General features: G+C 32.2%; 1 protein-coding gene across 1 annotated transcript in view; it reads left to right on the plus strand.

Moving 5' to 3' along the window:
• The window catches only part of LOC136982618 (G protein-coupled receptor kinase 1), a 201,351-nt gene that overhangs the window by 88,805 nt on the left and 97,586 nt on the right, over nt 1-14,960 (plus strand). Inside the window, 1 exon segment of the mRNA XM_067279163.1 lies at nt 12,561-12,612. Coding sequence (XP_067135264.1) covers nt 12,561-12,612 — 52 coding nt within the window.

Consider the following 14,960-nt stretch of genomic DNA (forward strand, 5'->3'; position numbering starts at 1 on the left):
GTCGTTCTGTTGAGGATTTTTCTTAGTTCCATTATAAAAACGTTTCTCTTTATACCTAAAGGACAGTATGATTTATAGTTGATTACTTTATTATTATTACAGATCTTTGTATACTTACGAAACAGTAGTGTTTTTTCGTTTCGTGTGATTGTAACATCTAAATAGTTAATTTCATTATTTTTCTCTTCTTCGTAGGTGAATCTAATATCATTGTTTAAACTGTTCGCATAAGTTTCGATGTTTTGGGCTGTGGTAATATTGGAATCATACAGGATTAATATGTCGTCTACATACCTGGCGTAGAAGGAAATACCTTGGAACTGGAAAATCTTTTGATCTAATGATGTCATGCATATATCTGCAATCTTCGGGCCTATAACGGACCCCATTGCTATCCCATCTTTTTGTCGATAAAAGTCTGTAGAAACCGAAAAATAGTTATTTTTAAAAGCAAATTGTATAAATTCTAAAACGTAATTAGGTAAACTATAATTACTTAAACATTCTAAAATAAAGTTCCACTTAATTGATGGGTACATTGATTTTACATCCAGACTCATAAGTCTAAAGGATTCCTTATTTTGACCATATAACAAATGCGAAATTAGTTGGTCTGTATTTTTTATACTGTAGCTAGAATCTGGTATACATTGTAAATAATTTTTTATATAATGTTCTAAATTATACAATATAGAATATTTAAAATCCACAAGAGGTCTATAAACATTTCCTATTTTATGGGTTTTAAGTCTGATATTAAGTTGCGGTATACGTATCTTGTTAAAATCTATTATCTTTTTATATTCTTGATTTGCAAATTCTTTTTTATATTTCTTCATCAATTTCATTAATCCTTTTTTGATATCTTCGGTTGGATTATAATGCAGTTGTTCATATCATCAGAGAATATAAAAAGATAATAGATTTTAACAAGATACGTATACCGCAACTTAATATCAGACTTAAAACCCATAAAATAGGAAATGTTTATAGACCTCTTGTGGATTTTAAATATTCTATATTGTATAATTTAGAACATTATATAAAAAATTATTTACAATGTATACCAGATTCTAGCTACAGTATAAAAAATACAGACCAACTAATTTCGCATTTGTTATATGGTCAAAATAAGGAATCCTTTAGACTTATGAGTCTGGATGTAAAATCAATGTACCCATCAATTAAGTGGAACTTTATTTTAGAATGTTTAAGTAATTATAGTTTACCTAATTACGTTTTAGAATTTATACAATTTGCTTTTAAAAATAACTATTTTTCGGTTTCTACAGACTTTTATCGACAAAAAGATGGGATAGCAATGGGGTCCGTTATAGGCCCGAAGATTGCAGATATATGCATGACATCATTAGATCAAAAGATTTTCCAGTTCCAAGGTATTTCCTTCTACGCCAGGTATGTAGACGACATATTAATCCTGTATGATTCCAATATTACCACAGCCCAAAACATCGAAACTTATGCGAACAGTTTAAACAATGATATTAGATTCACCTACGAAGAAGAGAAAAATAATGAAATTAACTATTTAGATGTTACAATCACACGAAACGAAAAAACACTACTGTTTCGTAAGTATACAAAGATCTGTAATAATAATAAAGTAATCAACTATAAATCATACTGTCCTTTAGGTATAAAGAGAAACGTTTTTATAATGGAACTAAGAAAAATCCTCAACAGAACGACATTGCAGAAGTATATAGAACTTGAAACTGAAAATCTGTTTAAAAAATATCTGCTTAACGATTACCCTCAACAAGTAATACGTAAGTGGTATAATTGTTATACAATAAGTAGATATAATGTAAAAGAAGAAAAAAGTAAAAACCTATACATTAAAATACCATATATTAAAAAGTTTTATGAAAAATATAAAAATAACTTTAATAATTGTTCTGTCAACTTAGTGGGCGAACAGAAAAATAGATTAAGCAAAAGTATTCATGTGGTAAACAGAGGAATAGTAGGACATTCACAAGACCCTTTGAAAACAGCAGGAGTCGTCTACAAACTAATATGTACATGCCCAGAAAGTAAGATCTATGTTGGAGAAACGGGAAGACAGCTTGAACAACGTGTTAAAGAGCATGAAGCGGCAATTCGCCTGAAGCGAAGTGAATCTCCATGGTATCAACATTGTAAAAATAATAATTGTATCATAAATAGAAATAGTATCAAAATATTGTATAAATTTGAAAATATTGTAACAAGACGTATCGCGGAACATTATTGTATCAAAAATTATGCAAATGTCATCAATCTGAATACCGGGTTATCTGTAGATGCATGCTGGGAAAATTTGATAGAATATAAATGTAACACTGTTGTAAAGGTGTAATATCCACTGAAGAGGCAAAGAAATTTGCGAAATGCATTTGGATATTTTGAATGATAACGCATGGATGGTGAATAATAAAGTAAGAAGTATTTATTAATTTCCACGGTGTCCATCTCAGTTCTTAGCTCTTTCGAAGTCGGATAGAAAAGAGTTAATTTTAGAAACTCGTTTATTTTTAAGAAATTTTACAATTTTTTAAAGATTATTGTTTTTTAAATATACAATAACCGATCCCATTGCTTGATATTTGTTTAACAAAAAGGTTGTCGTAGAAACCACAGGGGATGCAAAGAACAGTTACTCATAGATTCAGTCATTCTACGGCAAGCACACAGACAACACAGAAACATACACATGGCATATATAGACTACAGAAAAGCATTCGACAGTGTTCCACACAGTTGGCTGCTACATATCCTACACATGTACAAAATACATCCATCACTCATTGCATTCTTTCAAAACACTATGCAGCACTGGAGAACAACACTACATCTCAGGGCCCATAACACTTCCATACAAACAAACCAAATTTTTATTAGGCGAGGAATTTTTCAAGGAGTTTCCTTGAGTACTCTCTGGTTCTGCTTAGCCCTGAACCCATTATCTAACATGTTAAACAACACGCAATATGGTTACAATATCAGACATCGAAAAAACAACACAGTTTACACTGTCACATCTCATGTACATGGATGACATAAAACTTTATGCATCCACACAAAAACAACTTCATCAACTCCTACAAATCACACATTCATACACCAAGGACATACAAATGGAATTTGGCCTAGATAAATGCAAAACAGTTCACATAGAAAAAGGAATCCTGAAGAAAGAAGATTTTGCACTTGGAAATGGAGACGTTATTGAATCCATGGAAGAGGGCGAGTTCTACAAGTATTTAGGATTCCAACAGGCCAAACTAACAGAACATACACAAATAAAGCAAAGATTAATTAAAAAATACCAAAGTAGGTTAAATGCTATTCTCAGAACACAGTTAAATGCAAAACACACAGTTAAAGCAATAAACACATATGTCATCCCAGTACTCACATATTCTTTTGGAGTTATACATTGGACTCACACTGATCTTGAGCAACTCCAAAGGAAAACAAGAACAACACTTACTAAGCATAAACAACATCATCCTAAATCTGCCACAGAAAGATTAACCCTTCCACGTAAAGATGGCGGACGTGGCCTGATTGACATAGTTAACCTTCACTACAAACAAATACAGTCACTGCGAGAGTTTTTCTACAAAAAACAAGAAACATCACAATTACATAAAGCAGTAACTCTAGCAGACTCGAATAACACACCATTAAACTTACACTCACATCATATGGACACAACACAACATATAAAAAGCATAGACACCATTAAGCAATCGTGGGCTCGAAAGGCACTCCATGGCAGGCATCCTTACGATCTGGCCCAGGATTTTGTTGACAAAACTGCGTCAAACAGCTGGTTAGCTCGGGGATGCCTCTTTGGGGAGACGGAAGGATTCATGATTGCCATACAGGATCAGGTCATAAATACTAAAAACTACAGAAAACACATACTCAAAGATGCAACACTCACAAATGACACATGCAGAAAATGTCACATCATGCCAGAAACTATACAACACATCACGTCTGGTTGCAAGCTCTTGGCACAGACAGATTATTTACACAGACATAACCAAGTAGCAAATATAATACACCAAGAGCTTGCAAAGAAACACAAATTATTAGACATCCACGAGCCATACTACAAGTACATTCCACAGACAGTATTGGAAAACAACACGCACAAAATGTACTACGACAGAGCCATAATCACAGATAAAACAATTTACCACAACAGACCAGACATTACACTCATTGACAAACACAATAAAATCACATACATTATAGACATATCCATTCCAAACACTCACAATATACAAAATGCATGCACTGAAAAAATTAGCAAGTACACAGAACTCGCCCAGGAAATAAGGCATCTGTGGAGGATGGATGGGGTGCTTATTGTACCTGTAGTTCTCTCCTCTACAGGTGTCATACCACACACACTACACAAAAGCCTGGGCACATTAGAATTGAATAGAAACACATACATCACTCTACAGAAGGCCACTATATTGAATACATGTCATATTGTGAGAAAATTCCTGAATACAGACACACACACTGACACACTTCTTTAATTTCTGTTTTGGTTACTATGCCTTGACTTTGGTCCGGCATAGTACTTAGCCACCGGTGTTAACCGAGTATATCTAACTTAACCCAACAAAATAATAATAATAATAAGGAACAATGACAAATAAATTATAGTCCATTTACTTTATGGCTAAGAGAAGAGATTCAATTTCCTTTTCTCGCTGCTAGGCAAAATATATCCTTCTGCAGCTTCTCATTCTTGTAATATGACTGGTCAAAAACTTCGTGAAAATAAGTAAACATCAAAGAAGTTTTAAGAGATTAAAATATTTATTCACCTGAACAATTAATTAAATTTATGTAATCGATTTCCAGCTAAGTCCTTCACTCGTATCACTAAAGTCAGCCATATTAACTGTGAAAAATGAACAAGAAGGTGGAGCATGTTGCTATTCAACCAATCATTGAGAACATAGTTAATTGTGAGTATCTGAATTATTGGCCTACATTCTACTTTCTGTGTTATGTTGTGACATCATAGTTTATCACTTTTGTCAGCTACCTAGCAACTAACTGTCAACTTTTACGCCTGAGAGAGAAACATCTGCTCCATTCTCAGACACCTAAGGGACACTTTCTCACCACCTTTTCAACTTAAGTTATTGATTTCATTCATTTGGTATTTATTGCTATGAGGATCTTATGTAAACTCTCTCTCTCTCTCTGAAAATCACAGTGGTAGGCCTATCTCCCCTTTGCTTTTTTTTTGTATGTAGATCATGTCTTGTGTAAATAAACGCTGTTTAGCTGATGAGGTCTCTGCGAGAGTTACTTCCAGAACTTTGCCTCTCCCTCCATCCCAAATCTGATCGCTCCATAACGCGACCACTCACATGTCCGATCTTTGAACTGCCACGGCTTCCATGTCAGCTAAGGCACAATGGTGTCAGTCTTGACAGGGGCATCAAAGAGGTGCCAATCCCCTGGTCACATAATTAAAATACAAAAACATTAAATATATCCTTTTCTCTATTTGTAAGTTTAATTCCTTTCATTACTACCACTGATGATTATATAATTTTGAAACATATCATTGTTTCTTATGAATTCAAAGTTTTAGAGGGAACTGCTTCTCGTGGAAGAGTTACCCAAGGTTAGAATAAGTAGACTATACAGAGAGGATAAAATCTCCAGCAGTAGCCTACAAGTAGCCAAAGGTTTGTTGTGATGTGCATGCTTTAGTCACTGGAACTTTTTTATCAATGTGGAATTTTATTATTTTTTTCTTAAAATATTTGTATTAAAATATAATGTGACAAAGCCCTTCTACAACAATATTAATATTTTTGTAGTTTTACAACCAATATAATGTTTGTATAGCTGCCTCCATTTACCAAGTGGGGATGTGTTTGTGTTTATCATAATCTAATTCAAAACACTTGTGTGTTTTTAATATTGTGTAGTAGACACTATTTACATATAATTTAAGTATTATTACTGATCGATTATAATATTTATAATATTATTTTCATGTTTACTTTTATTATGTAATAGCAGAAGGAGTGTTCACTTTGTAGGAAATTTAAAATTAGACTGTTCTGACAAAATGCATACTTGATTACTAGTGTCAAACAACTAAAAGTTGGCTAATTGGAACTTAAGAAAGAACTAAAACAAGTAATTTAACAACATTTGTTTATATTTTGTCTCCCTTGAACGTAGCAAAAAGAGGCATTGAATTTTGTGCCAAATCTATAGTTAGACAGTTCTGACAAGATGCTTATTTGTTTAAATAGTGTCTTTCTAAATATAAACAGCCACCCACAGCTTAGAAAGTGTTTTTACAGTGGATTTAGCAATTAATTATCTACAACAAAGTCTCCACTATTTCACAATGGAAGGGTTAAGTTTTGTGGAAAATTTTTGGCAAAAGAGTGATTACAAAACAAGGCTTGGTTTAAATAGTGTCAGTTAACCTGAACACAAGCCAACCAAAGTTTTAGATGATCTCAAACACAAACTTAACAAAAGATAAAACATTAAATCAAATGTATTATTCCATAGCTTTTGATAACTGCAATGCAACTTCGTATCTGATTGGATATGTAGGAATCTGAGGTTAATATTGTTAATTTTTTAAGGATTTTTCTGTTGTTTAGTCTTTAGGAGTCCTGACGAGCTTGTCCTGGAATTGTTTTCTACATGGGGAATGTTCTCAGTTACTGTTGATATGGTGGCTAACATAGTTGCACATTTTTCTTTTCACACACTGTACTGGTGTTCATTGAGGTGTCTGGGAAGTTTGCAAGATGTAGCCTTTATACTTGCTGATGCAATTCTTGTAGCACAAGATGAAAAGTATCTCATATACACAGGAGAGTGTATTTTTCAATGGGATTCTTGTCGTCATTTAGGAAGCTGTGATGATTTACCTTTGAGATCCTCATTATGAGAGTGTGCACACATTGTACTGATGTAAGAGTCATGCTAGATGAGCTGGATAGACATCATCATTGTATAAGATTGTTGCCCAAAGCACTATCAATAAAATAGAACTTCAAATATTACAGACAACTGGCATTCACCGAAGAACCTGAAATAAATTCCAGTAGAAGATTAATTCAAGTAAACTGCAAACAAATGTTTTTGATCTTTACGAGAGATCATCAGGTCCAATGTTCTAATTTACAATGCAAAAAAAAGAACTGTTACATAATATAAAATTTTGAAAAAAGGAACATGCAAAGTGTTAATACAAATAAAAATGAACGTAAATAAAAATTAGAAGCCTGATTAAGTAACAAATACAAAATCACCTCGCAACCTTTACACAAGTTAAAGGAATAAGAATTTTTAATTTAACATTTTGAAGCACAAACATCTTGCCACTGTTTATTGTATAAAGCCAAGTATAGGATATCTATTTCTTGTCCTTTAAATTAATACAACAACTTATTTTTTATATTTGAATATTCCAATGACTTCCAGTGTCTTGATATGTTCATTTTATTGCATTTTTCTGATGAAGGTTTATCAAGGTGTGCTTGCATGTCATTTTCAGATGTGTTTTTATTGCCAGGGTGATGGGTGTGTTTTCTTTTATTAGTATTTATTAAGCCAGTTTCTTTTGGAGAGATTATTTAGTAATAGTACTTATGTACTCTAGATCACTATTTCTCAGACTATGGATTGCGACCCAATATTGGGTCTTGTTAAAACTTTAATAGGTCTGAAAATGGTTATACCTTTCACAGAAATAATTGTATTACTGAATATTCTCTATGAGGTAGGAACAATAGATGCATCTGTTAAGTACTGAAAATTTCATCTAACATAACCTTAATTGTTATAGTTAATCACTTTCATACTTGTTCAAACATTTTCGACCCCTCCTGGGTCGTCTTCAGGATATTGTTGTAATAAAATAAACTAACGTGCGGAGTTGGAACGTTCAGATCGAATCCAGTCCGATTCAAATTATTATCAAACGGTTAATCTTGCTAATGAAACTATTCTCTCGTGCTATGATGACGATATGGTGTGTGAGAAGATCTTGGTGTAAATTTGCTGCATAATCATTAAAATTAATTCCTTATGACTCAATTACCGGGTGTTTTTCCCTCATAACAGTATTTCCACGCTTGTGAAATGCTAGCTGCATCTTTATAGTTAATGCATGTGTTTTTTAGTCCAGCTTTGTAAATTTCTAGTGTTTCCATTATTCTGAGCTGGTCCGTGCGGTGGGTGAGTCTTTGAGACGAGCATTTTTTAGATCTGCATGGATTCCCGGTTCAGAAGCTGCACGTGCCAGGGCAGTGGTATATTTCTGTTTGTCTATGTCGTATTGGTGTTTTTTCAACTGTTGTTGCAGGGAGCGTTTGGTAGAGCCAACATAAACCATGTTATTATTGAACCTGCTATCTTACATGGGGATCTCATATACTCCAGGCGCGCAATTCAAGTCTATCGGGTCCTTTCCATTGCGGAGTAGGTCATATACCGACGGTGGCCTGCAATATGCCATCCTGTTTTTTGTGATGTTTGAAATTTCTCTATAGATTCCATCAAGGTGGCTGTTGTATGTTACAACTTTCCTCATTAGGTTGTTATCACCCGACCCCACTACGTCTGTGTGCCTGTTGTTCCTGTTCCCGTGTGTAAGTGCGTGCGATGTTATATATTAGGTTCTTGCTGTACCCATGTAATGTTGCCATTTTTTGTATATGTCTGAGTTCAGTTAAGGTGTCCCCATACTTCAAATTGTGTGTGAATGCACGTTTAGTTATAGCCCGGAATGCCGCGATCTTGTAGGTATACGGATCTGAGTTGGCGGGGATGAATAACGGTATGTAGCAATTTTTGTAGAAGACCCTAAACCCGATTTCATTATTGTATAATTGAAGTTGCAAGTCGAGGAAGTGTGCTGATGAGTTGCTTTTTTGGTCTAATTTGAGGGATAAGCCATATGGGTTATTGTTTATTGTGTTGATGAACCTATTAGTGTCAGGTTCAGCTTTCCATATGATGATGATGATATCATCGACATACCGCTTATACAGTAGGATGTTGGAACTGAACGCCGGTATGATTTTATGTTCAAGTTTTCTTATTACCATCTCACATAGGTCCCCCGAAAGGGGGCTGCCCATTGGAACCCCGCGTTTTTGCAGGTACGTTTTATTACCAAACCGGAAGGAGGAGGAATAGCAGAGTACGTCTGTGAGTTCTAAGATTTGTTTGAACTGACCCAGGAGGGGTCGAAAACACTCAAACAAGTATGAAAGTGATTAACTGTAATAATTAAGGTTATGTTAGATGAAGTACATTCCTCCAGTTTTTTTGTTTGATGTTTGAAGTACTGAAAATTTTTTAACAACTTTATTATTATTATTATGTTGGGTGTAGTGGGTTATACTCGGCTGACAACAATTTCTGTGAACTATTATGGACCAGAGCAACTAAAGCAAAACAAAAATTAAATAAATATGTTAGTGATTTTATTGTGTTTGTCAATGAGTGTGATGTCTGGTCTGTTGTGGTAAATTGTTTTATCTATGATTATGGCTCTGTTGTTTTGTTGTACATTTTGTGTGTGTTGTTTTTCAATACCAAATGTGGGTTGTATTTGTAGTATGGTTTGTGGATGTCTAATAATTTGTGTTTGTTTGCAGGCTCTTAATGTGTTATATTTGCTACTTGCTTGTGTCTATGTAAATAATCTGTCTGCACCAAGAGCGTGCAACCAGAAGTGATGTGTTATATAGTTTCTGGCATGGTGTGATATAGTTTCTGGCATGGTGTGATATAGTTTCTGGCATTTTCTGCATGTGTCATTTGTGATTGTTGTATCTTTGAGTATGTGTTTTCTGTAGTTCTTAGTATTTATGACCTGATCCTGTATGGCAATCACGAATCCTTCTGTTTCCCCAAAGAGACATCTCTGATCTAACCAGCTGTTTGATGCAGTTTTATCAAGAAAATACTGGGCCAGGTCATAGGGATGCCTGGCATGGAGTGCCTTTTGTACTCACGACTGCTGAATGGTGTCTGTACTTTTCATATGTTGTGACATGTTCATGTTCTGAGTGTAAATTTAGTGGTGTATTATTTGAGTCTGCTAGAGTTACTGCTTTATGTAACTGTGATGTTTCTTGTTTTTTTGTAGAAAAACTCTCGCAATGTCTGTATTTGTTTGTAGTGAAGATCAACAATATCAATCAAGCCACATCCGCCATCTTTTTGTTGAAGGGTTAATCTTTCTGTGGCAGATTTAGGGTGGTGATGATTATGCTTAGTAAGTGTTGTTCTTGTTTTCCTTTGGAGTTGCTCAAGGTCTATGCGAGTCCATGTATAACTCCAAAAGAATAAGTGAGTACTGGGACAACATGTGTGTTTACGGTTTTAACTGTGTGTTTTGTGTATAACTGTGTTCTGAGAATAGCATTTAACCTACTTTGGTATTCTTTAATTAATCTTTAATTAAACCTTTAAATCTTTTCTTTGTGTACGTTCTGTTAGTTTGGCCTGTTGGAATCTTAAATACTTGTAGAAGGCTTGCCCTCTTTCATGGATTCAATAACATCTCCATTTCCAACTGCAAAATCTTCTTTCTTTAGGATTCTTTTTTCTGTGTGATATGTTTTGCATTTGTCTGGGCCAAACTCCATCTGTATGTCCTTGGAGTATGAATGTGTGATTTGTAGGAGTTAATGAAGTTGTTTTTGTGTAAATGCATAAAGTTTTATGTTGTCCATAAACATCAGATGTGTCAATGTAAACTGTGTTGTTTTTTCATGTCTGCTATTGTAACCATGTTGAGTGTTGTTTAACATGTTAGATAATGGGTTCAGGGCTAAACAGAACCAGAGAGTACTCAAGGAAACTCCTTGAAAAATTCCTTGCCTAATGAATATTTGGTTTGTTTTGGAAGTGTTATGAATCCTTAGATGTAGTGTTGTTTTCCAGTGCTGCATAGTATTTTGGAAGAATGCAATGAGTGATGGATGTATTTTGTACATGTGTAGAATATGTAGCAACCAACTGTGTGGAACACTGTCGAATGCTTTTCTGTAGTCTATATATGCCATGTGTATGTTTCTGTGTTGTTTGTGTGCTTGCCATAGAGTGACTGAATCTATGAGTAACTGTTCTTTGCATCCCCTGTGATTTCTACGACAACCTTTTTGTTGTTTCTGTTAGAATGTCGTGTTCTTCAACATGTTTGTATATTTTGTTTGCAATACAGGATGTCAATAATTTGTAGTGTTGGGAGACATGTAATTGGTCTGTATTGTGTGAGGTCTGTGGTATTATTGTTGTTAGGTTTTATATAGGTGATGCCCTGAGTAAGAAAATTTGGCATGTTTTGTGGATTGATGATGATTTGTGTTAGGCATTTAGCTAGTTCCTGGTGCAGTGATGTAAATGTTTTGTAATATGAGATGATGATAGACAACAGTGATAGGAGAAGAGGAATGTATGATGGATTGATGCAGGTGGTGAGAGGTGAGAAGGGGAAGAATTTTGGTCAGTTAAAAACTGATGTGGATGGGAAAGGTTAAGCTAGATACTGTCATGAAATTTTATGTATGAAATGAAAATTGTGAGTTTCTGTTCTCTGTAAACCTTACAAGTAAGTTTGAGAATTTCAATACAACACTTCTAACATCCAAAGGTTTTCAATGAGAATGACTTTATTCATATATGCATTTGCAATAATAAAATAAACAAATCAAGTCATTGTCATTGAAAACCTCTTGATATTAGAAGTGCTCTATTGAAATTCTCAAAGTTATTTGTAAGATTTACAGAGAAAAAAAAAGAATTTTAGCACCTCTTATCCATATAATACTGAAAATTGTGAATTGTGAACTGACTGTGTCTAATTAGTGCAGTAATTAACAATGAAGTGAAGACTTGTTTCTTTGTTTAGATGCCAAATCTCACAATATAGACACAATAGAGTTTGTGTAACTTGAAATGGTGTCAGGAAAGGAAATAATTGTGAAAGGTTTGTTATTTCTACAGTATGTGTAAATTTTTAAATTTGCATAGTGTCTTTGATTAGTTTGGAAATACATTTTATGAGTGTTATACTGAATCAGAATTGCACTTAGTACTTACATTATATTTATATTTGTTACTTTATTTATTTTTTATTTTTACTTTATTTGTTTGTGGTTCCCATACAGCATTCTTATTTAAATGCAATTCTTGTTCTAAATTTTATTTATGATGCATGTATTCTGTACCATATTCCATTTTATTTCTATAGGATCCTGAAGATGGCTGCATAAACAGCTGGAAATTTTCAATAAAATAAATAAATTTTTGTTCATTCAGGTTTGAATTGCTTCATTAATTTAGGTTCACTATAATTTTAAGAGAAAATTTGAGCTTTCTTCTCAATCAGTTCTACAAATTTCTATTATTTAATGCATCATTTTTAATGTTAATTAATCTTAATTATGTAAATTGTAATTGTTAGAAAAAACTAAAAAATTTCGTATAAACTAAATTTGTTTTTTAATTTTTCTTAGTGAGAAATATACGAGGTTTTGTCAATGGAAAAATTTAGAGTTAAATATTCAAGTAAGTTTTTCATAAAATTAAAAGTTATGAATAATTTAAGACATTTTCCTCAGAAATTGATTTAGAACTATAAATATAGTTATATAGGAAATGATTGTTGAATTGCATTATCATTCATAGCTAAAAATTTACGTGAAAATTGTTTATTTTTGATGATTTTGAAGAATTAATGTGACAAATGAAATCACAATATGCATCTATCATTCAAAATTGGTATTTATAATATTTAAACATCTTAATCCCAGACATTATGGCAATCATTCTGATTATTAAAGTAGCTGGTTATTTTTCTTATACTATTAATAATCAAATTATTAGAAATTTGGTTTTACTTATTACTTATAACTTAATTATTAATAGTAGCAGAAAAATAGCCTGATATTTTGTGGCAATCTTTTGGCTCTTGTATATATAATTTTGCTTGTTATATAAATATAACCACAGTTTTGACTCAAAGTTAAAAGTTGTGAATTGAAAAATTTATATAATAATTTTTATTTGGAAATTGGATGTTTAAAACGTCTATAATACATTGTAGATATAAACTCTATTTTCAGGGCTTAAAGCATCAAAAAATAGTAATCCCTCATAAAAATTCAGATAGTGTCAGAATGTAATTCCAATCATATTTTCTTTTCGAATGTTTGTAAGTTTATACTAATAAGGAAGGGGGAAAAAGTAACATTTCAACACAAGATACATAAGTTAAATGAAAATAATCTACAAAGCAGAAATCGTTATAGATGGAAAATGACTAATTTAAATTGAGATAAATATTCTTAAAAAATTTTATAAAATCTAAATTATAAATTCGACATTGTGTGCTGACAAAATGAACATGTTATCTGTATATAAATAAAAATTTTTATTCATTTTATTACACATTGTATTTCCAACGTACAATAACTCAGCATAGAAAATAATTTATTAATAATATATTTACTGAAAACTAGTAAAAATTATCGATTATAATTTCACACTGAAATTAAGAAATATAGAAAGAAATTGAAAAAACAAAATGCAAATAAAATCTGAATATTGAGCGGAAGAAAACATAAAATTACTATGTTTGAGTGGATTACACTATTAATGGTGATACTTCAATTAATATTTTTAATCTCCATTACCATATTAACATTTGGAATCACATTTGTGTTTTATCACATCCTTAAATTGACATATTTGAACATTATAATAATTGGCCATTTAATAAACATTGAATTACACTTCCCATCAATCTGATAATAGAGATTAAGTTTCAGATGAAGATAAACAATTATGAAAACGTTTATTGTTTCTTCTAATTTGTGAATGTTTATAGTTTATTATTGTCCTGCCCATTACATTTGTTATGTATTTATTAATAAACAGTTACATTTAATATGATATGAAAACCTGTAATAATTACTACTTTCAGTTGATTCAATTTTTAAAAGTTTCATTTGTATTCAGAATCACTTTAAAAATAAATAATATTTTTATTTAATTTTATTTGCTTTAGACTGTGGTTCTTTGTATAAAGATCAATATTTAAGAATTAAATATTTTAATCTTAATCAAAACGTGACTAATAAAATAATCTATTCCTTCATATCTGTTCTAGTGGAAACAAACACAAAACTAAATATTCTGTTTTGATATCAAATATTATCAGTGTTAAAAATAGTAAAAAAATAAAAATAAATAGCAATATTTTGCTTGCATTTTTACTTCTACTATATTTACTATTTTACAAAGTTATTGTGACAAAGTTTTCTAAGTTCATAAAATTTAAATGTAAAGATAGTTTCTGCATAATTATTTATATTAGCGAGGTTGAGGCCGAAGTTTTAAACGCAAAAACGTGTACGTAGGACATTCGGCACCGCTTTCCTGTAAGTTTAGAAGTTTGACAGTGTGTTTGGAAAGTCAGTGGAATCATCCTTGACATTCCAAATGCCATTGCCAACTTCTAGGCATACAAGAAAGCGGTGCCGAACGTCCAACGTACACATTTTCGCATTTAAAACTTTGGCCTCAACCTTGCTACTATTTGAATGTTTGTCTCTGCTTTTTATAAGTAGCATTTGTATTGATAAAACTAGGTGATGACTAAAAATTTATTATCAAAATATAAATGAAAAGTTCTATTTATAAAGAATAACTTGTGAGAGTTAATTTTAGATGCCATACATTAAAACAACGTTTACTATTTTGTCAAATATGATGAAAAGTCATGTCTGACGTAAAAATATCGAATTTGAAAATATCTTTAATTTATGAAGAAGATGAAGAACGTGAAACTAGAAAACGTTGCTGAAAACTGAATAAAAAAAATTAATGTATACAATATAAAACTAAATAAATAT

This window comes from Centruroides vittatus, unplaced genomic scaffold (assembly GCF_030686945.1).
Source record: "Centruroides vittatus isolate TY-2023 unplaced genomic scaffold, ASM3068694v2 contig_854, whole genome shotgun sequence".
Classification (NCBI taxonomy): Eukaryota; Metazoa; Arthropoda; class Arachnida; order Scorpiones; family Buthidae; genus Centruroides; species Centruroides vittatus.